The sequence below is a fragment of the Cnephaeus nilssonii genome (genome assembly GCF_951640355.1).
Source record: "Cnephaeus nilssonii genome assembly, chromosome: X".
Classification (NCBI taxonomy): domain Eukaryota; kingdom Metazoa; phylum Chordata; class Mammalia; order Chiroptera; family Vespertilionidae; genus Cnephaeus; species Cnephaeus nilssonii.
This window is the reverse complement of record NC_137071.1, coordinates 122,351,664-122,377,685: the sequence shown is the minus strand read 5'-3', so window position 1 is coordinate 122,377,685 and position 26,022 is coordinate 122,351,664. Positions and strand designations below refer to the sequence as shown.

Below are 26,022 nucleotides of genomic sequence, written 5' to 3'. Positions count from 1 at the left end.
TACCTTGAGTGGACGCGGCCATTTCGGCGAGCTGGTCTCGCGATGACATGCGCGGCAGCTCGGCGCCAAACGACAAGGAGTGGCGCGCCGGCGTCGGCGTGAGCGGGTTTCCGGCACGTGGTTCAGATGTTTCCATGCCGGAGGCCTCAGCGGAAGAGGGCGGGCTGGGCTGCAGGCGGTGTCTCCCAGCCTCAGCGCGCAACTGCGTCACAAGGCTCCTGGGACGGCGTCATTAACCCCGAGGCCCCGCCCAGCAGATGGGCCGCGCATGCGCAGAAAAGCCCCGCGCGCAGTTTCTCAGCGGTACTTTGGGAGCTCACGTTGCTGGGAGTTCCATGGGGGCGTGAATGAAACCGGGTTCTTCCCTAGTAAAGATGATTTTACTAAAAATAAAGAAAACAGGCTTGTCCTGATGGCTTACGTAGCCATTGAGCAAATATTTATCAGTGCCACTATGATCCCGACGCTGATAAACAATCAGTAATAGAAGCGCTCAGGAAGAAAAGCGTTTCTGGTGGAACAGAGTTCGGAATCTGCAAGGGAAGACAGGTGGGTGGGAGGTGATCAACCAAAGACCCTGTAAGCATATATGCATAACCCACGAACACAGACAATAGGGTGCTGAAGGCCTGGGGAGGGGGACGGGCCGCGGGCTGGAGGGGGTCAATGGGGCAAAAGGACATACACTTTCAACAATAAAGATATAAAATAAAGAAATTGGATTTAAAAATTGTAGCTTAAAAAAAGAAAAGAGATTCCTTGCCCTCAGTGCCTATGGAGCCCTTGAACTTTGTGGCAGGGCACATGCCCCCAGCTCACCCCTAAACTACTCTGTCACCCCATCTCAATGGCAGCTTTACTGATTCAAAAACCTTGGTGTTATTACAATGGTTAAACTCCTCTCAAACCCCACAAATCCAATTCATTAGCAACCCCCATAAACTCTCCCTTCACAGTGAATCTAGCCATTTCTCACTCCCCCAGTGCTAACATTTTAGCTCAGGTCACACCCAATTAACAGGTTGACCTGTTCCTATTCTTGTCTCCCTAAAGTCTATTTTCTCCACCAGGACCAGAAAGATGAGTCTACTAGTAAAAGGTAATTGCTGTGGAAATGGTGAAGAGATTGAGAAAAAAAAAAAAAAACTTCATGGACACAGGCAACAGTATGATGATTACCAGAGGTAAAGTGGGCTGGGGGGAGGGGACCTGGTCCTAGGGGTCTGCATAGGGCCAACCAGTTGTGTGTGGGTTCTTGATTTTGTACAGAAAATATTTCACAACATGAATCCAGGTTAATTTTAGAGGACGTTTATTAAAGCTGGGACAATGCCTGGCTGTTGTGGCACAATGGTTAAGCATCGACCAGTGAATCAGGAGGTCATGGGTAGATTTCTGGTCAGGGCACGAGCCCAGGTTGCTGGCTCCATACCCAGTCAGGGTGTGCAGGAGGCAGCCAGTCAATGATTCTCATCATTGATGTTTCTATCTCTCTCTCCCTCTCCCTTCCTCTCTGAAATCAATAAAAATATATTTTTTTTAAATGCTGGTGACAGTGAAACAAGGAAGGGCCTAGGATACTAGAAATACTAGGTGGGGAAATGAGCCTAGGCTGGGCTGCCTGGGTTCACTAAGGAGTTAGAAAAAAGGGGGTCTTGGGGACAAGTTTAGGGGGTTTGCCAGGACGAACTGCTGCTGTCCATTGCTACCCTGGTTGCAAACTTCCTGGGGTCCCTTAGAGTTTAGGAGATGCATGCCTGTGGAGGAAGAAGAGGAGGAGGAGGAGGAGAAAGGTACTGGGCGTGCTCCTGGGGGAGAGAGCTCAGGCTCGACCCTCCCTTTGAGGTGTAATAAAGGCTGGGGATTTAGGGAGATCCTAGGGGAGGATCTCAATAGAATACCCATCAGCTTTATGCTGATGTGATTTATTCTCTTAACTTCATCTGTCCTTGGGTGTGGTTGACAAATGGCACTAATTGCCTACCACAGAAAGAGACTTGACTTTGGGCCAAGGGACCCCACCAGTGCATGAATCCATGCACCAGGCCTCTAATATGCATACAAGATATTTGGTTAATCTCTTCCTGCCCTCCCCCTACCCCCTACCCTCTGTTTCCATGCCTGTGCATTGAGTGCCTGCCCCCTGGTGATCAGTGCACGTCATAGCTACCAGTTGAATGGTCAGACGGTCTCTTAGGCTTTTATATACACTGAGTGGCCAGATTATTATGATCTCTGAACACATAGTAATCTGGCCACTCAGTGTATATCCTATATAATAAAAGGCTAATATGCAAATTGTCCTCTCGACCAGGAGTTCAACCAGCAGGCAGGCCGGCCAACCGCCCATGTCCCCTCCCCCTGTCTAGGCTGGCCGGACCCCACCCATGCATGAGTTCATGCACCGGGCCTCTAAAATATCTATCTATCTATCTATCTATCTATCTATCTATCTATCTATACACACACACACACACACACACACACACACACACACACACTGAGTGGCCAGATTATTATGCGTTCAGAGATCATAATAATCTGGCCACTTAGTGTATATAGATGGTGTAGAACAATGATTACCATTGGCTCTCCACATCTGAGGATCCCCAACCCCAGGAGGCAGAACCCATAGGTACGAAGGGTTGATTGTACTTTCTTTTGTGCACATTTATTTTGCCTTCTAACACAGTGAATAAGCTACTAATGTATTAGAAATATTGCTTATTGTCTCTCAGCTGTTTTTATTTTTCACAGCTGTGCACCCAGTGCCTAGGACAGTGTCTGGCTAGGACAGATGGGTAGTTGCGTAGCCTTAGGCAAACCATTTAATCTCTGTGCACCTCGATGCTTCATCTCTCTCTCCCTCTCCCTTCCTCTCTCTCTCAAAATCAATAAAAACGTATTTTTATAAAACCCAAAAAATTATAAAGCAGATCCTGTCACTCCTTTGCAGAACCCTCCGCTGGCCTCTGACCTCACTCAGAGTAAGATCCTGGGTCTCTACCAGGGCCTAGTGCATCTACCATGATCTGCATGTCCCTTCCTCTGACCTCCGTGGTCTCATCTCACTCTGGTTACTGACCTCCTTGCTCTCCTTTAAAATACAAAGCAAACTCTTGTGCCTAGAACTTGCCACTCGCCATTTCCTCTTCCTGAAACATCTTTCTTTGCAGTTGCATTGTGAGGATTAAATCAGATAATGTGTAAAGCAGCTGGCAGAGAATTTATCACCCTGTATTGTAACTATGGGGCTACTTTTCTGTCTCCCCCATTGGACTATGTCTCCCAGAAGGCGGGACCTGGATTTTATTCATCTCTGAGGCTTGGGGGTTAGGAGCATGACTCCTGGAATCAGATTACCTGGGTTTGAATGCCACCACTTACAAACTGGGTGACCATGGCCAAGTTGCCTAACCCAGTGGTCGGCAAACCGCGCTCCCGAGCCACATGCGGCTCTTGGGCCCCTTGAGTGTGGCTCTTCCACAAAATACCACGGCCTGGGCGAGACTATTTTGAAGAAGTGGCGTTAGAAGAAGTTTAAGTTTAAAAAATTTGGCTCTCCAAAGAAATTTCAATCGTTGTCCTGTTGATATTTGGCTCTGTTGACTAATGAGTTTGCCGACCACTGGCCTAACCTCTCTATGCTTCAGTTTCATCACCTGTAAAATGAAGACAAGAATTACAGCTGCAGCCAGTGTGGCTCAGTGGTTGAGCGTCATCCTACGCACTGAGAGGTCACTTGTTCGATTCCTGGTCAGGGCACATGCCCGGGTTGCGGGCTTGATCCCCATTGTGGGGTGTGCAGGAGGCAGCGCATCAATGTTTCTCTCTCATCTATGTTTCTGTCTCTCTCTCCCTCTCCCTTCCTCTCTGAAATCAATAAAAATGTATTTTTAAAAAGAATAGCAGCTGCATTAGAAAGCACTTACAACAGTTCCTGGCATGTAGTACGGGCAGTTATTACCTCCGCATCCTGGTGCCTGGTAGAGAGAGGTACAGCACATTTTTATCAAAGAGCCTTCTTCTGGCTTGTTTCCAAGCTGGACAACATCTCTCCAATTGCTGCCAAACACATTCTTCCCCGGGCAGGACTGAACTCTCAGTGATAACATTTCTTATTGCAACCCTGGTCAAGTTTCTTCTTATTATCTCCTATACTTTGAGGGCCTTAGGGAGGTCCTCACTCCCCCTGATGTACATTAACCCAATAGGGTCTCTGCTTGAACTAAGCATGGCAGGTTTCTGATGTAAGGCGATAGAGTATCCTATACCTGAGCCAAATGTAAGCAAACTTCGGAAGCCTCAAGTAACAACGATGCAAGATAACTAGACACATAAATTTCTGGTGGTTATGAGTGCTATGTATAAAAACAAAGCCAGGTCCAGCCGGTATGGCTCAGTGCTTGAGTGTGGACCTATGAACCAGGAGGTCAAGGTTCCATTCCCAATCAGGGCACATGCCCCGGTTGTGGGCTTGATCCCCAGTGTGGGGCATGAAGGATGCAGCCGATCAATGATCCTCTCTCATCATTGATGTTTCTATCTCTCCCTCTTCCTTCCTCTCTGAAACTAATTATTTTGATTTTTTAAAATATTTTTTTGAAAAGTAAATAAAAAAGAAGCCAGGAGGGATATCAATAGTGCCAGTGTGGGTACAGAGCTTACCATGTAAAGTTGGTCCTTATTGGAGCTCATTGGGAAGGCAAGATTTGAGCCAAGACTTGAAGGAGATGTGGGAGTGGGAACCTGTGGGGATCTGGGGGGAAGGTGTTTCAGGAAGAGGAAATAGCGAGTAGCAAGTTCTAGGCATAAGAGTTTGCTTTGTATTTTAAGGAAGAGCCAGGAGGTCAGTAGCCAGAGTGAGATGAGATCACAGAGGTCAGAGGAAGGGACATGCAGATCATGGTAGATGCACTACACCCTGGTAGAGACCCAGGATCTTACTCCAAGTGAGGTCAGAGGCCAGCGGAGGGTTCTGAGCAAAGGAATGACAGGATCCGCCTTACAGTTTTTTTGTGTGTGTGTGTTTTTAAATATGTTTCTATTGATTTTGAGAGAGAGAGAGGAAGGGAGAGGGAGAGTTAGAAACATCAACGATGAGAGAGAATCACTGATTGGCTGCCTCCTGCACACCCCACACTGGGGATCAAGCCCACAACCCGAGCATGTGCCTTGACCAGAATCAAACTGGTGACCTCTTGGTTCATGGGTCGACACTCAACCACTGAGCCACACGGGCCAGGCCGCTTCATAGCTTTAAAAAGTCACTTAGGCCCTGACTGGTTTGGCTCAGTGGATAGATCGTCAGCCTGTGGACTGGAGGGTCCCGGGTTCAATTCCGATCAAGGGCATGTACCTTGGTTGCAGGCACATCCCCAGTGGGGGGTGTGCAGGAGGCAGCTGATTGATGTTTCTCTCTCATCGATGTTTCTAACTCTCTATCCCTCTCCCTCCCTCTGTAAAAAATCAATAAAATATATTTTTAAAAATAAAAGTAAATATGAAATAAAATAAAATAAAAACTCGCCTAGTGGTGGCCGTGTGAGGGGCAAGGAGAGAAGTAGGGAGGCTATTAGGATACTGGTTACTCTTGCTTATGCAAGTGGATTCCAGAATCTGTTGCTGCTACTAAGGAAGAGGGTCGGAGTCGGCTGGGAATATGACTACCTTGACCTCCCCCTCCCTCTCTTCCTTCCCTTCAAGGTTCTGATTAAAGCCGTATTCTCGTGCTCTTACTGCTCTCAGAGGTGAATGGGTTAAGCTTTAGCTCAGCCGCCCTTTTCCTAAGTCAGTTCTTCCTGTGGTTGCTTCCCACTGCCCAAAAGGAAGCAGTTCTATCCCTTACTGCTCAGTGCTGCTGCTGCTGTCACATCCAGCAGGTAACGCTCCCTAAAAGCCTCTGCAGAAATTTTGGGACTTTTCACTACATCATAGAAGATTTGCCCTTTTTGTTTCTCCTGGGAGCCGAGGATGTTTTAGAGAAGAATTAATCTTTCGTTTCTCCAAGGGAACATTTCCTAGCCGTAAGAGCCATGCAAATAGAGCTGGCCACCTGCTTCTTTCTGTGCCTTTTGCCGGTCAGCTTTAGCGCCACCAGAAGATACTACCTGGGCGCAGTGGAACTGTCCTGGGACTACATGCAAAGTGAACTGCTCAGTGAGCTCCGCGTGGATACAAGGTAAAGGCACATCCTGTAGAGTGTGACCAGGGTTGTGGGGATATGACTGCTGGTTGGAGGAAGGTGCAGACAACAGGTTAGAATGGCTGTGATGCTAGTTAAGCCCTGAGAAAGCATTTCCAGGCAAGACACGCGTGCATCTGTGCTCTTAGCGCAAATGCTAACTGCCTGTCCCTTTCATAGATCTGACCTATTCGTTGATATTTTTTTAAACATTTTTTATAATTTTATTATTTTTTACAGAGAGGAAAGGAGAGGGAAAGAGAGTCAGAAACATCGATGAGAGAGAAACAGCAATCAGCTGCCTCCTGCACACCCCCCACGGGGGATGTGCCTGCAACCAAGGTACATGCCCCCGACCGGAATCGAACCCGGGACCCTTGAGTCCGCAGGCTGACGCTCTATCCACTGAACCAAACTGGTCAGGGCTATTCGTTGATATTTTGTTCCATTTTGTCCATTGGATCTTTTTTTTTTCATTTTAAATTTGTAATGAAAGCTGTATATAATATTACTTTATTCCTGCATCTTCTCAATTGTTTCTTCCTTGTATTTGCCCTTTTCCTTTCCTACTTCACGAGATTTGGCTTTACATTCAAGGATCTTTTTGCAGCCTTTGTCCAGCTTTAGTCCAGTGATCAACACCTTGCTGGGGTGAATGCCCCCATGAACAGTTGTACCATTAGCTTTCTCCCATTGCACTCATTCAATGTAGATGGCATATGTCTTCCTGTAAACCGGGGCTACTTTGCCAATTTGCTGCTCTTTGTAATGTCCTTGAACAACCTGAACTTCATCATCCTTTCGGATGTGCATGGATCGAACATCGTACTTCTGTCTCAGCTCTTTGGAAAGAGGAAAAGACATAATCGTCCTTTGAATGTGGGAAGGTGCGTTGAAATGCCTTTTACAGTTCTTGCTCCGGTCAGAAGTCACAAAGGGATTGAACTTCATTTTGACCGCTGGCACTTCTAAGATGGCTGCCTGTCCATTGACTCTTACTGTCACACTAGAGGCCCGGTGCATGGATTTGTTTACTGGTGGCGTCCCTTGGCTTGGCCTGCGGAGATGGAGCTGAAAACAGCAGTTCGACATCCCCTGAGGGGTCCCAGATTGCAAGAGGGCATAGGCCAGTCCAAGGGACCCCACTGGTGCACGAATCCATGCACCGGGCCTCTAGTATGCATATAAGATCTTTGGTTAATCTCTTCCCACCCTCCCCGCTCCTCGCTTCCCTCTGAGATTCATCAGTCTGTTTCATGTTTCCATACCTGTGGTTTCCGCTCCTGAGTTGAGCATCTGCCCCCTGGTGGTCAGTGTGCGTCATAGCTATAGGCCAGTCAGCTGGTCGCTTAGGCTTTTATATATATAGATGCTGCCACTCTGGAAACTAGAGGATGGAGACAGGGCAAAGAGGCAAGGAGCATAAGAGAGAGAACATAGCTTCCAGAGAGAGAGAAGGAGAGCAATGAGATCCCATCAACATTACATACAAGTTTAGTCTTTGGTTGTATTGTGTGTGCTTGTGATGTGGTTTTGACCTCTTTGCCCAATTTTGGCGTAAGGATAGTATTAGCCATGAGTTCAGAAGATTTTCATCTTTGGGGGATTCTGGTTCATTTTGGGAAAGTAGTACTAAATAACCTTTTCAATATTGCCTATGGTCATCAATTTATTCAGATTTTTCTACCTCTTCTTCAGGCAAATTTGGTTATATATATTTTCCTGGAAAGCAGTTATCGCTGTATTTGATAATGTATTGATATCAAGTTACATAATCATCTTGTGATATTGTTAAACTATTCTGTGTCTGTAGTTATATCTCTTTTTCATTTTTTTAAAATATATTTTTCATTGATTTCAAAGAGGAAGGGAGAGGGGGAGAGAGAGATAGAAACATCAATGATGAGAGAGAATCATTGATCAGCTGCCTCCTGCACATGCTCCAACCAAGGATTGAACCCTCCACTTTTTTTTTTTTAGAACCATCAACCTTTTGGTGTACAGAATGATGCTCCAACCACCTGAGCCACCTGGCCAGGGCTTTGTAGTTATTTTTAAATTTAATTCATTTTTTTAGATTTTGCCCTTATCAATTATCTCTTCTTAGTTTCTTTCAGTTTATTGTGCTGTATTTTTCTAATACCTTAGGAAAAGTGATATGTACTTTTCTCTTTTTTGTCCTTCTTTAAAATAGTGAAGGCTCTAAATGGTACATATTTTTCTCTGAGAACATCTTTCCCATATTCCATAGGTTGTGGTATGAAGAGTTTACTTTTCATTGTTTTCAGTATAGTTTATAATATCCTCTTTGATTTCATTTAGAAACATGATTTTAATTGAATTTTGTTTGCTTGTTATTTTTAATATTTAGCTCTATTTTGAGTATTCTATTAGTTTCCTACTGCTGTGCAACAAGTTACCTCAAATTTAGAAGCATGCGAGAACATCCATTTATTATCTCACAGTTTCAGTGGGCATGACTGGGTACTTTGCTCAGGGTCACACAAGGCCAAAATCAAGGTGTGGACAGGGCTGTGTTCCTTATTGGAGGCTCCGGGGAGAGTTCACTTCCAGGCTTATTTAGAATTGAGTTCCTCCTCTCAATTTCCATGTAGTGTCCCCCCCCCCCCCACCCAATCTTCAAACTAACAAGAGTGCATTAAGTCTTTCTCATGCTTTGAATCTGTCTGACTTAAATTTCCACTACATCTCTCAGGCCTTCTTTTCTGCCTCTCTCTTCCACTTTGTGGCCCTAGGTTTGGCTCAGTGGATAGAGCGTTGGCCCAAGGACTGAAGGGTCCCAGGTTCGATTCTGGTCAAAGGCCATGTACCTCAGTGACAAGCTCGATCCCCAGAGCTTGTCACTGAAGTACATGATTCTCTCTCATCATTGATGTTTCTTTCTCTCTGTCTCTCCCCTCCCTTTCACTCTCTCTAAAAATCAATGGAAACATATCCTCAGGTGAGGATTTACATACATACATACAAACAAACAAAAAAGAACCTTTGTGATTGATTACCTTGGGCCCACCCAGATAACTCTCCCCTCTTAAGGTCAGCTAATTAGCAACCATAATTCCATATGTTGTTGGTTGTCGTTTTTGGCCAGGTAACATATTCATGGGCATAACAAAGGTCATGAGGGACAAAATTTTGCCTACCATGGGTATAACTTTCATACAATGAAGTGCACAGATTTTATTTTATTATTATTTTGTTGTTGTTAATCTTCACCCAAGGACATTTTTCATTGATTTTTAGAGAAACTGGAAGGGATGGGGAGAGACAGAGAAAGCAAAACATCAATGTGAGAGAGACACATCGATTCGTTGCCTCCCACACTCGCCCTGACTGGGGCAGGGATCAGCGTACATTCCCTTGACTGGAATCAAACCCGGGACCCTTCAGTCTGTGGGCCGAGGCTCTATCCACTAAACCAAACTGGGTAGGGCAAATGCACAGATTTTATTTTATTTTTTTAAATGAGACTCATTCTCTTTTTTAAAAAAATTTTTAAATATATTTTTATTGATTTAGGAGAGGAAATGAGAGGGAGAGAGAGAGAGATGGAAACATCAGTGATAAGAGAGAATCATTGAGGTACTGGGGATCATGCCCAAAACCTGGGCATGTGCCCTCGACCAGAATCAAACCTGGGACCCTTCAGTCCGCAGGCTGACGCTCTATCCCCTGAGTCAAACTGGCTAGATCAAAGGCACAGATTTTTAAATGTGCAATTTGGTAAGTTTTCACAAATGCATAGAAGTTACATAAGTACCACCCTGATCAACATATGAACATTTACATCAACCATTCTGCAACTTTTCATTGAGTTTCCTTCCCCTGACCAGGCCGCTAGCAACAAGCTGCTTTTTCTGGAATCACAGACTCATTTTTAACGTTTTAAGAGTTTTATATCAATAGAATCATATAGTTTGCACTCTTCAATGTCTGGCTTTTTAGCTTCAGCATCATGACTTGGAAATTCATCCAGGTTGTTGCATGCAGTAGTTCTAGCCTTTTTATTGCTGATTACTGCTCCATTATGGGAACATATCATAATTTGCATATCCATTCACTGTCACCTGGACCTTTGGAATGTTTCCTGTTTGGGGACTAATATAAATAAATCTACTATGGACATTCCTGTACAAGTTTTTTGTGTGCACATCTGTTTTAATTTATTTTAGCTAAATATCTAGGAGTGAAATTGCTGGACCATATTGTAAATGCATGTTTAACTTTATAAGGGACTGCCAACAGATTCCCGGAATGGCAGTACCATTTTGTAGTCCCACCAACAATGCGTGAAAGTGCCAATTTCCACACATCCTGGACAACATTTGATGTTGCCAGTATTTTTCATCATTTTAATCACTGTGTAGTAGTATTTCACTGTGTACATACGGTATGAGGAGCGGATATAAGTTATTTGTATAGTTTATATAGCGGAAGTTGTGCAGTGTTAATGACCTGGAAGTAGAGGCCCAGATGGTCGATAGCCTAGTATCTTACTGAATATTTAGCCACGTATCCATTAATGTTGATATTGTTAAAAATTAATATTGAGATAATTGTACTTAATGCATTGTGCTTTGTTTTGTAGCTTCCCTCTACATGCAACATATTTTCATATTAGTCAGAAATGTGGCATAGTGAATAATAGTCTGAGTAAAAAATTGAATTGAATGGAGAAAAGTATTTATTTATTATCTAGCTTTGTGTTGTTGTGTAGGCAGTCACATGTACTTGCCAAGAAAAAATTGGTAGAATTTTTATTTTATTTTTCTTAAAGTTAGAATGGTAGTTATGTTGTTGTTGTTTTTTCATTTTTTGTAATGTATTTTTATTTATTTCAGAGAGGAAGGGAGAGGGACAGAGAGATAGAAACATCAATGATGAGAGAGAATCATTGATCAGCTGCCTCCTGCACGCCCCCTCCTGGGGATCGAGCCTGCAACCCAGGCATGTGTCCTTGACCAGAATCGAACCCGGGACCCTTCAGTCTGCAGGCCGACGCTCTATCCACTGAGCCAAACCAGCTAGGGCTAGATTTTTTATTTTTATGATACCATTTTATAGTCTAGATTATTTTGATACTAACAGGATCAGCTGACTCTGGACACATCCTGCCAAGCTCTGCCAAGCTTTGAAATAAACATCTGGGGAAATTCAGTTTTATATTATCTGTTCCTGCAGCTGCTCAGCTTCTTCTAAGCAAGGGTCAGGAAATAGAACAGGTTTTCTGATTGGTTTTAGATAAAATGTGAAAGAACAGTTCATGTCAAGGACGTTGTTGCCAAATATATTTGGCAAGACTTATATATCAAGTCTCAAGGGAAATACACAAACAAAAACCCCACAAAAGTTAGGAAGGAGTAAAACCTGTGAATCCTGGAACATTTTGTCACTTACTGTGCCGATTACCCTGAAACTGAGTCAGGCACGTATTTTTGTTCCAGTGAAAAATATTCACTCTAATGGAAAAGGTCTGGCTGGGGAGCTCTATGGTCCTGGTTAGGCTCATCTCTGAACTGAACCCCACACCTGGCTGCTGCTGATGCTCTTAGGAATGTCTAGTATGTCCCTTTGAATGGAGAGACCTACTCTGAACCTAGGCCTAGGCCTCCTGTTTCTCTGTCTCACAACCTTGTTTCTTCATCCAGCTTCGTGTGTTTTTTTTTCCTCAGAGGGAGAAACATGTATTTCTGTCTACTCTTTTAAAATATATATATTTTATTGATTTCGGAGAGGAAGGGAGAAGGAAAGAGAGAGATAGAAACATTAATGATGAGTGTCATTGATCTGCACATCCCACACTGGGGATGGAACCCACAACCCTGGCATGTGCCCTGACCAGGAATTGAACCGTGACCTCCCGGTTCATAGGTTAACACTCAACCACTGAGCCACGCTGGCCGGGCAGTTTTTGTCTACTGTTGATCCTTTTCCCTCTCTGCTTTTCCAAGCTCTTACTTTAGTAAACACTTCCTGTGTGTCTTATATTTTCATGTTAGTCAGAAATATTAAACTGTGCTAGCGCATGTCAAATACCTATCTTTGGACATGGATCTGAGTCTTGTTAGAAACCCATGGAAACTTTGGGGAAACTGGGTAGGATAGACTCAGCAGAACCTAGGAGACAAAATGGGAAAAGAGGAAAAGGAACAAAGTGGGGATGAGTTGATAAGTTTGAGTCTCAAAGTGGCCAGGAGATGGGACAAATGGACTGAAGGGAAGAGTGCACACAACGATATCGGCATCAAATAATGTTTAAATAACTAAAAACCATGCAGGTCTATGCCAAGGCTAGTGCCATGGAAATTTTTAGAGGTGGATGAAATTGGAGCACATTTAAATATGAATTAATGTCACTGGTTGTGTTCCCTGGAAGCATATTGTGACACAGAGATGAATGTGCAGGAAGTTGCTTTAGAGTGCTCTGAGGACCAGAACGGGAAGGGAAGGGAAGAACAGGGCAGAGGCAGGGGTGGGCAGAGGGAGAAGCTGGGCTGCAGTGCAGGCCGACCTTACAGGGAGCTCTGGAGCTGGAATGACCCTTCTGAGTTGTCCCAAGTTGGGCCAACGTGGCCAGGCCTTTAGAGTTCCACTAGAAGCCCGATGCACGAAATCTGTGCAAGAGTAGGCCTTCCTTCCCCCAGCTGCCGCCTCTGGCACCCGGGACCCGGGCTTCCCTCACAGCCCTGGCTTCATCCAGAAGGTCATCCGGAAGGACCTCTGGTCTAATTAGCATATTATGCTTTTATTATTATATACTAGGGGCCCAGTGTACGAAATCTGTGCATGGAGGGGTGTTCCTCAGCCCGGCCTGCACCCTCTCCAATCTGGGACCCCTCAGGGGATGTCCGACTACAGGGATTGGGCCTAAACTGGCAGTCAGACATCCCTCTCGCAATCCGGGACTGCTGGCTCCTAACTACTTTCCTACCTGCCTGCCTGATCGCCCTTAACCGCTTCTGCCTGCCAGCCTGATGCCCCTAACGGTTCCCCTACTGGCCTGATCACCCCCTCACTGCTCCCCTGCCAGCCTGATCGCCCCCTAACTGAGCCTCAGGCCACTGGGCAGCTGCCATCCTGGCTTGCCTGAGCCTCAGGCAGCCGCTGCGGCTTTGTCCGGATAGTCATCCAGAATACGTCTGGTCTAATTAGCATACTACCCTTTTATTAGTATAGATACTGTACTGATTAGTCATTAAGTGCTGGCTATCCTGGGAAGGGGGCGTGGCCTTCCGTGGGAAGGGGCGTGGCCTTCCCTGGGAAGGGCCTGTGGGCTGCTTTGGGAAAGAAAGGGAGGAGTCTTGGGCTCCTGACCCAGGGCCATCCTCCAGCTGCCCCCTCCCCACTTGTGGATGGGGGTTGAGTTTTTTCCTGGCCACCCCATCCCTGTCTCCACCACAGCCCCCAGTCACACCCCCCACATCCTCATCTGAATCAGGGCAGTTTCTCCAGGTCCCAGTGGCCATTGCACTGTGCCCTTAAGGTGGTATGGTTGCCCTTCAGTGTAGCACATTCTTGCCTGCCCCGGTGTGACAACATCTCCCTTGGAGCTCCAAGTCTGGCCTGCTGCTCCTTTGGTACTTATGAGTAGCCCCAGGTGCCCAGGCATCACCGTTTGGCTTCTCATTCAATGAGACTCTTGTGTTCCTGCTGTGGGAACCTTCTAGACTGCCAGGCCCAGAGCTGCAGGGAGGGGCAACACAGAGTCGCTCGGTGGGTCATGGGGAGTGATGGTAAATAGAGCTTTTGTTGCTGCCACTCTTTGGTGCCCTTTTATTGGGGACACAAGCATCTTTGCATGAATGCTTATACAGCACCTTGGAGATTGGCCCTCTATCCTCACAGGGCCTTGTGCAAGCTGCGTCTTTAGCTGTGCTTTAAGAGGTCATTCCAGCCCTAACAGGTTTGGCTCAGTGGATAGAGCGTCGGCCTGCAGACTCAAGGGTCCCAGGTTCGATTCCGGTCAAGGGCATGTACCTTGGTTGCGGGCACATCCCCAATGGGGGGTGTGCAGGAGGCGGCTGATCGATGTTTCTCTCTCATCGATATTTCTGACTCTCTATCCTTCCTCTCTGTAAAAAATCAATAAAATATATTATAAAAAAATAAAAAAGGTCATTCCACTGCTCTGTGTAGAAGCTTCTGGATGGGGGAGCATGTGATAAAGCCAATGAAGACTATGGTCGTGGGTCCACTCCAGCACATCCTTTGCTGTACAGTGGGTCCCCTGGTCTGACATGATGTTATATCAGATCCCACATCAGGGACTCAAACCCTCTGTAAGCCCTCAGTGAGTGGTACTGGCAGGAAAGGCTAAACATGTACCTGAAATGCATGTCTCTTTCAATCAGAATGAAGTGCTATCCCTTCTAGGATGGAAGAAGTCCAATGCAGTCAACTGGCTGGCTGGTCTCCATCATAGGCAGTACCATATTGGGAACTCAGCATTGGTTTCTATTGCTGACAGGTTGGACTCTGGGGGGCTGCACTAGCCAGATCTGCCTTAGTCAGAAGGAATCCAGGCATTTGTGTCCATGTATAAATTCTCTCCCTGCCACCAGAAACACTTAGCACTGGGATGGCTGATGTTAATGGCTAGTAATTATTATTGTTTTGTGTTTCTTCCATGGTAGATGCTCTCTGATGGCATTAACATATGAAAGGATCTTTCTATTTTGTGTCTATCCTTTCCCAGAGACATTTTTGTCCCTGATATTTCAGTCTTTTCTTTCAAAGCCCCTGACCAGACAACCAAGCCATTTGCTGTTGTCCATTAGTCTGTATATATTTGAACCTTGGGCCATTTCTCTTTCTTCTTTTTTTTCCTAATATATTTTTTATTGATTTTAGAGAGGATGGGATAAGGAGAGATAGAAACATCAATGATGAGAGAGAATCATTGATTGGCTGCCTCCTGCACGCCCCCTACTGGAGATGGAGCCTGCAACCCGAGCATGTGCCCTTGACCAGAATCGAACCTGGGACCCTTCAGTCCCTAGGCTGACGCTCTATCCACTGAGTCAAACTGGCTAGGGAAGGCCATTTCTCTTTCTACCCAAAGTGGGCAATCAACAACAATGGCCAAAGTTGGGCCCCTTGGGGGATTTACAGCCATCAGTTTTTGGCTTGCATCTGCATATCAAGACGTCCCATCTGTAAATACAGCTCAGGCCTTTTCCTCCACTAGTAACTGGTCAGCAGGGTCCCGCATAGAGCCATGGGTGTGATTGAAAGTAAGGTGGCAGTGTACCAGGAGTGGACAAGATGTGCCTCTGATAACCTGCTCCTGCAGCATGCTGGTGGCTCTCTAAAAAAATGCAGGCCCTCATTCCTTCCTCGGTAAATCAACTCCTTTTACTGGAAGAGCTTTCTTATCAGTACTCTAGCCTCTGGCCCTCAGCCAGTACAGAAAGTCATTTGTCATGGCCTTGGGTTGGCAGAGCTGTTCCTGCTACGTGCTTTCTCGGGTGGATGCCCAGAAAACCCTGGAATGGAGTGAAATGCAGGGCTCTGTGGGAGGGGAGGGCGCCCAGAGAGGTGAGAATGAACTCAGCCTCACCTTTGCCCCAATCAGTTGGTCTCTGAAAGAGGTCAACTCAAAACAATGCTCAGGCCCAGCTGTCGTGGCTCAGTGGCTGAGCCTACTTATGAACCAGGAGGTCACGGCTCCATCTCCAGTGGGGCGGGGAGGGGGGGAGCATGTAGGATTCTCTCTCATCATTGATTCTCTCTCATCATTGATGTTTCTATCTCTCCTTCTCCCTTCCTCTCTGAAATCAATAAAAATATATTTTAAAAAACCACACCAATGTGCAGGTTCAAGAAGCCTTTTCAGCCAATCTGCTGCTAGGTCCCTCCAAGGGTGTGAAGGTCTTCCTCTGTGACTGTACGCTGGTCAGTTTCTCCCCATGCTTCCAACAGTCTTGACTTTATGTGAGTGAGTGCTCACTGTTAGGCGTAGGCTCACCATTCCAAGGCTCACCCAACCCCTTCTGTTTTCTTAAGAGGCAGTCTCCTGGTTTCCTCAGCTGATTCTTTCTGCCTTGGTTTCCACATCGACATGTCTGGGGCTCACAGAGCCTCCTTCTGTGAGCAGCTGTCTGTCCATCCCTCTCTTTTCCAACATTCCGTGCAGTTATAGTTGGGTGTGACTCCTGGAAACTCACATTGCAGGGTCTGCTGTGTCTGCAATTTGATGGATTTTTATTGTTCACTAGAATAGTTCAAACATGCGTCTCTGGGCCATACCCCTCATCAAAACTCTAGGAGCACAAACTTGGGGACCTACTCAGGTATCACCCTGAGGTGAACCTGGATGCATTTTCCCACCTTCACCAGTGTTTCCTGGTTTGGGTGGGTGGAGGGTAACTGTGTGCCTCACAAAAAAGGTCTTATGGCCTCACATCTACCCTTTTTGACAGTTCATTATAGGTATACTAGAGGCCCGGTGCACAAAATTTGTGCAAAGGGCTTGGCCCTCGCAGCCACGGCGGCTTGCCTTGGCCCTTAACCCTTTGCACTCGCTTGCTTTTTTCTCGATTCCTTTATTCTAATGCTAACCGTGTCGAGTCACACTCGACATCCGAGTGCAAAAGGTTAAAGCCCCTGCTTCATCTGGAAGGTTGTCCAGAAGGTCGTTCATCAGTTTAATCTAGTTAGCATATTATGCTTTTATTATTATAGATTCACCTGTATTACCTTTTTGCAAGATTAGAATCACTATCTAGGTTTGTCCTGCTCTTGCATCTTCACTAAATGATGGCTACTCTACTTTGTAGACAGGTTCCTCCAAAAAACATTTTGAAAGCTGGATTACATTGCAAGTGTTCCTATAACTACTAGAGGCCTGGTGCATGAAAATTCATGCACTAGAGGGGGATCCCTCAGCCCGGCCTGCCCCCTCTCACAGTCCAGGAGCCCTCAGGGGCGGGAGGCGACCCAGCAATCAGGGGGAGGCGACGTCCCCATCACACCTCTGCTGCTGCCACTGCTGGCAGTGCAAGCCTTGGCCAGCCCTGGTTACCTGAGCCTTGGACTGCCCTGGGCGGCTGGGCAGCCACCATCTGAGGCTTGCCTGCACCTCAGGCCTGCCATGGGTGGCTGGGCAGCAGACATCCGAGGATTGCCTGTACCTTGGGCCAGCCCTGGGCGGCCAAGGGGACTGGGGGACACTGGAGGCAGGCGCGCGGAGCAGCCAGACCCTCCTGGGGGTGGGCCCAGACGTGCCACGTGCCTGCTGCCCCAGCGGGGCTGACAGGACTGGGCACCACCATCTTGTGGCTGTGGGCTTCGCCATCTTTGAGGGCATGACAGTCAATTAGCATATTCCCTCCTTCTTGGCTGTGGGTGCCACCATCTTTGTGAGGGTGTGATGGTCAATTAGCATATTCCCTCTTTATTAGATAGGCTAAAAATGCAACTGATTTCTAGGTATTTATTTTGTATCCTGCTTCTTCACTGAATTCATTTCTTAGTTCCAGTAGTTTTTGGTAGAATCTTTAGGGTTGTTTATATGTAGTATCATGTTATCTGCAAATGATGACAGTTTTACTTCTTCTTTTCCAATTTGGATGCCTTTTATTTCTTCTTCTTGGCTGATTGCTGTGGCTAGTACTTCCAGTACGATGTCAAGTAAGAGTGTTGAATGCACACATCCATGCCTTGCTCCCGATCTTAAGGGAAACATCTGCAGTTTTTGCCCATGGACTATGATGTTGGCTGTGATTTTGTTGTATATGGCTTTTATTGTGTTGAGGGATGTTCCCTCTATTCCCATTTTGCTGAGACTTTTTATCATAAATTAATGCTGGATTTTATCAAATGTTTTTTCTGCATCTATTGATATGATCATGTGGGGGTTTTTTTGTCCTTCATTTTGTTTATGTGGTGTAGCATGTTTATTGATTTGCGGATATTGTATCAACCTTGCATCCCCAGAATAAATCCCACTGGATCATGGTGTGTGATCTTTTTAATGTATTGCTGGATTTGGTTTGCTAATATTTTGTTGAGGATTTTAGCATCTATGTTCATCAGGGTCTTTGGCCTATAATTTTCTTTCTTTGTAGTGTCTTTATCTGGTTTTGGAATTAGGATAATGCTGGCCTCATAAAATAAGCTTGAGAGCCTTCCCTCTTAATGAATTTTTTGAAATAGATTGACAAGGAATAGATGTTAGTTCTTCTTTGAATGCTTTGGAAAAAAACAAACGTGAAGCCATGTGGTACAGGACTTTTGTTTGTTGGGAGTTTTTTTTTCATGTTTTTTTTTCAGCTAGTCAAATGTAGCAGTGAGAAGGGAGGCATATAGAAGGAAGACTTCAATCTGTAACTGACTGTGTACAATCAATTGTGATAACTCACTACCTCCGGACCAGCTCTGTTGGGAGTTTTTTATTACACCTATGATTTTACTAGTAGTAATCTGTCTATTCAGATTATCTGATTTTTTTCCTGATTCAGTTTTGGAAAATTGTATGTTTCTAGGAATTTATCCATTTGGTCCAGATAGTCCAATTTGTTGGCATATAGTTGTTCATAATATTTTCTTACAATCCCTTGTATTTATTTGTTGTCAGTTGTTACTTCTCCTCTTTCATTTCTAATTTTATTTGTTTGACTCCTGTCTTTTTTAAAATATATTTTTATTTATTTCAGAGAAGAAGGGAGAGGGAGAGAGAGATAGAAACATCAATAATGAGAATCATTGATTGGCTGCCTCCTGCACGTCCCCTACTGGGGATCGAGCCCACAACCCGGGCATGTGCCCTTGACTGGAATTGAACCCGGGACCCTTCAGTCCACAGGCCAGTGCTCTATCCACTGAGCCAAACCAGCTAGGGCTCTGTCTTTTTTTTTAATGAGTCTGACTAAAGGTTCATCAAACTTTTATCTTTTGAAAGAACCAGCTCTTGGTTTCATTGATATTTTGTATTTTTTTAAGTCTATTTCATTTATTTCTGCTCCAGTCTTTATTATTTCCTTCCTTCTACTCACTTTGAGCTTTGTTTTTGTTTTTTTAAGTTCCTTTTAGTGTGAAGTTAGATTGTTTATTTGAGATTTTTTTGGTTTTGTTTCTTGAAATAGGCCCATAATACTATGAAATTCTCTCTTAGGAAAGCCTTGGCCTTGTCCCATAGATTTGGGTTGTTGTTGTGTTTTCATTTTCATTTCCTTCAAGATATCTTTTGATTTATTCCTTGTACTTCACTGATTTTTCAGTTTAGCAACTTTCACAATTTTATATTGCATTTTCCTTCTCTACCTCAGCATTCCTACTAAAGCCTTTATAAGAAAAAGGAAAAAAAATTTCTTACAGGAATGAATGATTCTCTGGTGTGGCTGCTCCTGAAATAAACATTGATATTTTTGTTATTTCAGCAAAAGATTGAGAAAGAAATAAGCAATAAATGTCAGGTACATTGTTATTGATTTCACATCCTGGTAATCCTAGGTATGGTGTGGCTTTTGCCTCGAGCATACTAATATCCACAGTCGGAAGCTGCTCTCCTTTCCCCACCTTATCCTTATTATTGTCATTTGTAACAAGAGTGTGTATGTCTTGCTAGTTAATGTTTGGGGTTCTTTCTTCAGTGGTATCACATACCAAGTGTATCACCATTTATTTATGTTGTCCTCCTTCCATCACATCTCCCACTTTTCTTACACACACACATATATATTTTTATGGATTTCAGAGATAAAAGGAGAGGGAGAGAAGGATAGAATCATCAATGATGAGAGAGAATCATTGATCAGCTGCTTCCTGCAGTGTGTTGTCCTCACACTGGGGATTGAGCCCACAACCCAGGCATGTGCCCTGACCAGGAATCGAACTTTGACCTCCTGATTCATAGGTCAATGCTCAATCACTGAGCCACACCGGCCAGGCATATTTCCTGCTTTTCATAAGCCCTTGAGAGTCAACAAGACATCAGAAACAATACCCACTCCACATCCCATATAATAAAAAAGTAATATGCAAATTGACCATCATGCCCTTGCACAAGATGGCCGCCCCCATGTGGTCACAAGATGGCCACCCCTATGTGGTCACAAGATGGCCACCACAAGATGTCTGGCAGGGGAGGGCACTTGTGGACGACCGGACATGCAGTAGAGGGAGAGCAGTTGGGGGGGGACCAGGCCGGCAGGGGAGGGAAATTAGAGGCAACCAGGCCAGCAGGGGAGGGCAGTTGGGGGGGGATCAGGCCTGCAGGGGAGGGCAGTCGAGGGGGATCATGCCTGCAGGGGAGGGCAGTTGGGGGTGACTGGGTCTGTAGGGGAGGGTAGTTAAGGGTTATCGGGCCAGCAGGGGAGGGCCATTAGGGGCGACTGGGTCGGCAGGGGAGGGCAGTTGGGGGCGACCGGGCCGGCAGGGAAGCAGTTAGGTGTCGATCAGGCTGGCAGGGGAGTGGTTAGGGGCAATCAGGCAGGCAGGCAGGCGAGCGGTTGGGAGCCAGCAGTCCCAGATTATGAGAGGGATATCTGACTGCGGGATCAGACCTAAACCGGCAGTCGGACATCCCCTGAGGGGTCCCAGATTGGAGAGGGTGCAGGCTTGGCTGAGGGACACCACCCCCCAGTGTACAAATTTCATGCACCAGGCCTCTAGTGTAATTATATATCTTTAAAAACCTCTCTTCTTTCGTATTTATTTCTAGCATGTGTTTTATGATGGCACAGTGGCATGTAGTATCTCTTCATATAAAAGCCTAAGTGACCATTACGACCGGTTGACCGAACGACCGGTCAACCAGTCGCTATGACATGCACTGACCACCAGAGGGCAGATGCTCAACGCAGGAGCTGCCCCCTGGTGGTCAGTGCACTCCCACAACCAACCTCCCACCACCAGCCAACCTCCCGCCGTCCCTCCCCCTGGCTGGCCAGCCCCCATTGGCCCTGATTGGGACTGAGCGAGACGGCCCTGATGGCCCTGATGGCCCCGATCACTGGCCATGCCGAGGGACCCTACCCATGCACAAATTCGTGCACCGGGCCTCTAGTATGGTTTATAAGTGAATGACTATACATCTGTAGGGGGAGTGAGTGCTCAATTTTTTTTTTTTTGACTGATCAAGGTTTGAAGACCAGGATCTACACGTGAAAAGTTTCTCCCAGGGCAAGAACCTTGCTTTCTCCACATGAATATTCATTCCCGAAATGTCCATGCCTGTGCCTATAGTCCCTTGATTGTTGAAACAAAACCAGTGGGTAAAATGTGGTGAGAGATAAGAGTTAGATGTCCAGAAGCATAATCCAGGAGAGGCTCTCTATGGCATAAAGAAAACTGCAGAAACACTCCCTGGGGTGCAAAAATAATTAGCAGATGAAAACTAGTGCATGGAAATAATCACCTCAACCACTTGGTATTTTCTACCAATTCATGGGGGCCTTCACTAGGATTCGCATTGGTCCTTTTGACTACTGGGCCTCAAGAAACAACAACCTAGCTTGTCAGGTAGGGAGAGAGAAAAAGGTTTTGGGAACCAGCCTTCACCTAAAAGAGTTTTATCCTTTAGGCATAGGAAATATGTTGGGAACATTTATGTAATTAATTATAAGATTTCTGATTTAGTAGCTGATCCACAAATAAATGGATAGTTGGGAGTATTTGACTGGAGACAAGAATGAGCATTTGTTCAGCCGGCATCGCTCAGTGGTTGAACATCGACCTATGAACCAGGAGGTCACAGTTCGATTCCCCATCAGGGCACATGCTTGGTTGCAGGCTCAATCCCCAGGGTGGGATGTGCAGGAGGCAGCCAATCAATGATTCTCTTTCATCATTGATATTTCTCTTTCTCTCTCACCCTGTCCTTTCTTCTCTGAAAGCAATAAAGATATATTTTAAGAAATAATTAGTGTTAATGGAGAATTGACTCTAAATTACAGCTCCTGGCACCTTTAGGTCTCAATATACATAGTCTTCATTGGAAGGTCGTTTTCTCTGATGTATCCCTTATTTCTGGTATCTTTATGAAGGAAAGTATAATTTTAGGTACATACTGACAAAATTTGAATGCAAGGTACTTAGATAAAAGTTATAGTCTGTTATAGAGATGAAATTGAACGATGCTGTAGTTATTGCTTTGGCAAATGATTTTTTAAATGATGCACTGTATGGGTATCAATTTTATGAGTTACCTTTTTTTCAAATATATTTGTATTGATTTCAGGGAGGAAAGGAGAGAGAGAGAGAGAGAGAGAGAGAGAGAGAGAGAGAGAGAGAGAAACATGAATGATGAGAATCATTGATCAGCTGCCTCCTGCATGCCCCCCCTACTGGGGATTGAGCCCACAACCTGGGCATGTGCCCTTGACTGGAATTGAACCTGGAACTCTTCAGTCTGCAGACCCATGCTCTATCCACTTAGCCAACCCGGCTAGGGCTATGACTTATCATATAACTTTTTCCTTTTTTTCACACAGGTTTCCTCCTGAAGTGCCAAGATCTTTTCCATTCAACACCTCAGTCATATACAAAAAGACTGTCTTTGTAGAGTTCACGGATCACTTTTTCAACACTGCCAAGCCCAAGCCACCATGGATGGGTATGAAAACAGTATTGGTTGTTTATTATAAAACTGGGTATCTACTACCACCTATCGGGGAAACAGACTGGGTGAATATTTTCAATTTTCTCTGCTGGGCCCTCCTCCTCTGCTTTTACTGTAGATATTAGAGTGCCAAGGGTCGTGGACCTACATTTGTTTTATTTTCTCTCTGCCTTCAATCCCTAGATGATCTTGTTCAGTCTCATAGCTTTAAAATACCATCTCTATGCTAATAATCTTAAGTTTATATCTTCAGTTCTGACTGCTTGCTTGATACCTTCACTTAGATGTCAAATAAGCATGCAACAAGATGTTAAGATGAAACATTTTCTATCTTAGAATTATTGCTAAAAGTTATAGGTGACAAGTATCCCCAAATTCTAAAGAGAGATATCAACCCACCTATTCAAGAATCATTGATTGGCTGCCTCCTGCACGCCCCCTACTGGGGATTGAGCCCGCAACCTGGGCATGTACCCTGACTGGAAGTCAACCATGACCTCTTGGTTCATGGGTCATTGCTCAACCATTGGGCCACACCGGCTGGGCTTATTTATTTTTTATGTGCTTAATGTCTCTCAAATGTGATCTCCATGATCTGTCCTATTCACTACATCTCTGCTGCCTAGGACAGTCTCTAGAATACACTGTAGTAGGAACGCAGCTACTATTAGTTAAATGCATGAATGTATTAAAGGAATTGCCAGAACTGTGTCCTCAGAACAATCATAAGGTTGAGCTGGTGATAGCAGTTTCTACATTCATTCATTTAACTACCACTTTTTATCAGTAACCACGGGGACATGCTTCTCCACTGTGACTTGGACCATAACTTTCATAACAACAGGTTTTCTGGAGTGCCACCCTCCAAGTGACCTTTGGGGTCCATTTCACTCTTGCAGGTCTGCTGGGTCCTACCATTCGGGCTGAGGTTTCTGACACGGTGGTCATTACACTTAAGAACATGGCTTCGCATGCTGTCAGTCTTCATGCTGTTGGTGTTTCCTACTGGAAAGCGTCTGAAGGTGAGTCAAATGTCCTCCTATTGTCCTGTCATCTAGGGGTAGAAGAATCTTACCTAATAAAAGGAAACATGCAAATTAACCATCACTCCGCTATGCCCACATCCAATCAGAGTGAGTATGAAAATTAACCCAACAAAGATGGTTAATTTGCATATGCAGGCGTGGAGCAGCATGACACCTGCTATGAGGGGAAGGGGGGCAACGGACGGAGCTACAGGAGCAGTGCTCCAGAAAGAAGCTAGGACTTGCTGGCTCCCGGGTGGGCCAGGAGCAGGGACGTGCTGGCTCCCAGGCAGCTGGGAGTGAAGCCAGGGGAAGGAAGGCCTATTCTTGCACGAATATCGTGCATCGGGCCTCTAGTATTGAGTATAAGGTCATAAAACCAGTGAGTAGTATAGTTAAGAGGCTAACCTAGGCCTATTTCATGAAGTTAAGAACATTGTCATTTTAGTCTGATCCCCCAAATTTTTATTTGGTCTCCTCTTCTCCCATGGGAATCCAAGCCACAGATCCTAAAATTCCCACTTCATCTGCCTTCCTATGCCCAGAAAACTTACTAGAGAGGAATCAAGACTCATGGTATAAAGTCGAAACAGAATTTTCCTTCTCCTTTTTTAGATTCTGACTTTTCAGATATTGTCTCTCCTTCCCCTTCCCCCATTTCTAAATATGGATGCCACCAGGGATGAGAGACAACTAGCAGCAGCACAAGCTGACCTCGTTAAAACAAACAAACTGTTTGGCCATGGTCCCCACTTCAACAATCTTCTTCTTAATTTCACAATGCAGGAAGAGAATGAAGAGGGTGCCACAATTGACTAGGATATTGTCCAGATAGATAGATAGATCAAGAAGATTCAAGAAAATCCTTAATAAATTATTGGAGCACATGCTCCATGTTGTACAGCCTAACTGTGCTTATATGTTGACCAATTTCTCATTCTGAAATTGGAAGACCTTAATTTTCTGGGTTGCACTCATGAGGCCAGGGCTGACCTGGATTGGGGGAAGGAGATAGAACGGGGCAGGTGGTATAGAGGAAAAATCATTCCAAGCTCTGGCTAGAGCTGGGCTGGCTATTTCCATGAGGCTTATCTACTTGGGAGCATTTAAAATAAATCTAGGGGCATTTTAGGGAGTCCAGGGTTCTCACAATTGTGCAGCATATAGCACTTGTACTCTAAGCCAGGTGAGGTTTGGGAAAATTGATTATCTAATTTCTCACACGGGCATCTACAGTGGTTCTGCCCAAGAACAACACAGTCAGGTGATGGCCTAATGCCCATGTGATTTATAATCCCATCATGAGCCTTTATATTTTTACTAGAGGCCTGGTGCATGACATTCTTGCACTGGGGAGGGGGGTCCCCTCAGCCTGGCCTGTGCCCTCTTGCAGTCCGGGACCCCTTGGGGGATGTCCACCTGCAGGCCGACATCCCCCCGAGGGGTCCTTAGTGCTGCCGCAGAGGCAGGAGAGGCTCCCCGCCACTACTGCTGTGCTCGCCAGCTGTGAACCTGGTTTCTGGCTGAGCGACGCTCCCCCTGTGGGAGCACACTGACCACCAGGGGACAGCTCCTGTATTGAGTGTCTGCCCCCTGGTGGTCAGTGTGCATCATAGCAACCAGTCATTCCACCATTCGGTTGATTTGCATATTAGGGTTTTATTATATAGGATGTTATAATCAAGAAGCACCTGACCTTCTTATACTAGTCTGGGGGGAGCCCCGGTTGTCAAGTAAATTTGTGATGATGTTGAATATCATTCTATGAGTTTGTTGACTTTTCTCATATCCTTTTGTAAAGTATCTGATCTAGTGTTTAAGTGTTTATCCTGCTGAAAACAAATGAGTTGTTTATTATTTTCTTATCGACTTGTGGAGGTACTTAATATTCAAAATATAAATCCAATGACATGTAAATATTTGCATGTCTTCTAGTCTGTGGGTTGAATTTTTACTATCTTAATTTTATTTTCATAAACACATGTTCTTAAAGTTAATGAAGCATGGAAATTCAACAGTTAATGAAACACAAAAATTTATCACATTTTTCTTTTATTTTAGAGCTTTGTGTCCTGTTTATTAAGACATTTGCCTATCCCGAAGTCATGAAGGTTGTCTTCTATGCTTTCCTCTAGAAGTTTTATTATTTTACCCTTCACATATAGGTCTGTGATCCATCTCAAATTGCTTTTTGTGTGTAGCTACCTCATAGCATTTTTAAATAGCTTTATTGA

General features: G+C 45.1%; 2 protein-coding genes and 1 pseudogene across 8 annotated transcripts in view; 1 reads left to right on the top strand and 2 right to left on the bottom strand.

The window, feature by feature from the left end:
- FUNDC2 (FUN14 domain containing 2) overlaps nt 1–179 on the bottom strand; it is a 39,706-nt gene extending 39,527 nt beyond the window's left edge. Inside the window, exon 1 of one of the 4 annotated variants that reach the window (XM_079765133.1) lies at nt 4–179. In XM_079765133.1, the coding sequence (XP_079621259.1) occupies nt 4–136 (133 nt within the window). In that variant the 5' untranslated portion in view covers nt 137–179. The remainder of the gene's footprint in view (nt 1–3) is intronic. The other 3 variants (XM_079765134.1, XM_079765135.1, XM_079765136.1) reach the window with 3 other exon arrangements.
- Nucleotides 180–1,081: 902 nt separating this feature from the next.
- Nucleotides 1,082–26,022, top strand: part of F8 (coagulation factor VIII) — a 90,226-nt gene continuing 65,285 nt past the window's right edge. For 2 of the 3 annotated variants that reach the window (XM_079765226.1, XM_079765224.1), the window contains exons 1-3: nt 5,834–6,181; nt 22,636–22,757; nt 23,663–23,785. In XM_079765226.1, coding sequence (XP_079621352.1) covers nt 6,036–6,181; nt 22,636–22,757; nt 23,663–23,785 — 391 coding nt within the window. In that variant the 5' untranslated portion in view covers nt 5,834–6,035. Of the gene's footprint in view, nt 1,185–5,833; nt 6,182–22,635; nt 22,758–23,662; nt 23,786–26,022 lie in introns of those variants that run through there. The other variant, XM_079765225.1, reaches the window with a different exon arrangement.
- Nucleotides 6,698–7,159, bottom strand: LOC307096393 (large ribosomal subunit protein uL24-like; annotated as a pseudogene). The gene has a single exon. The product of its transcript is annotated as a large ribosomal subunit protein uL24-like (transcript).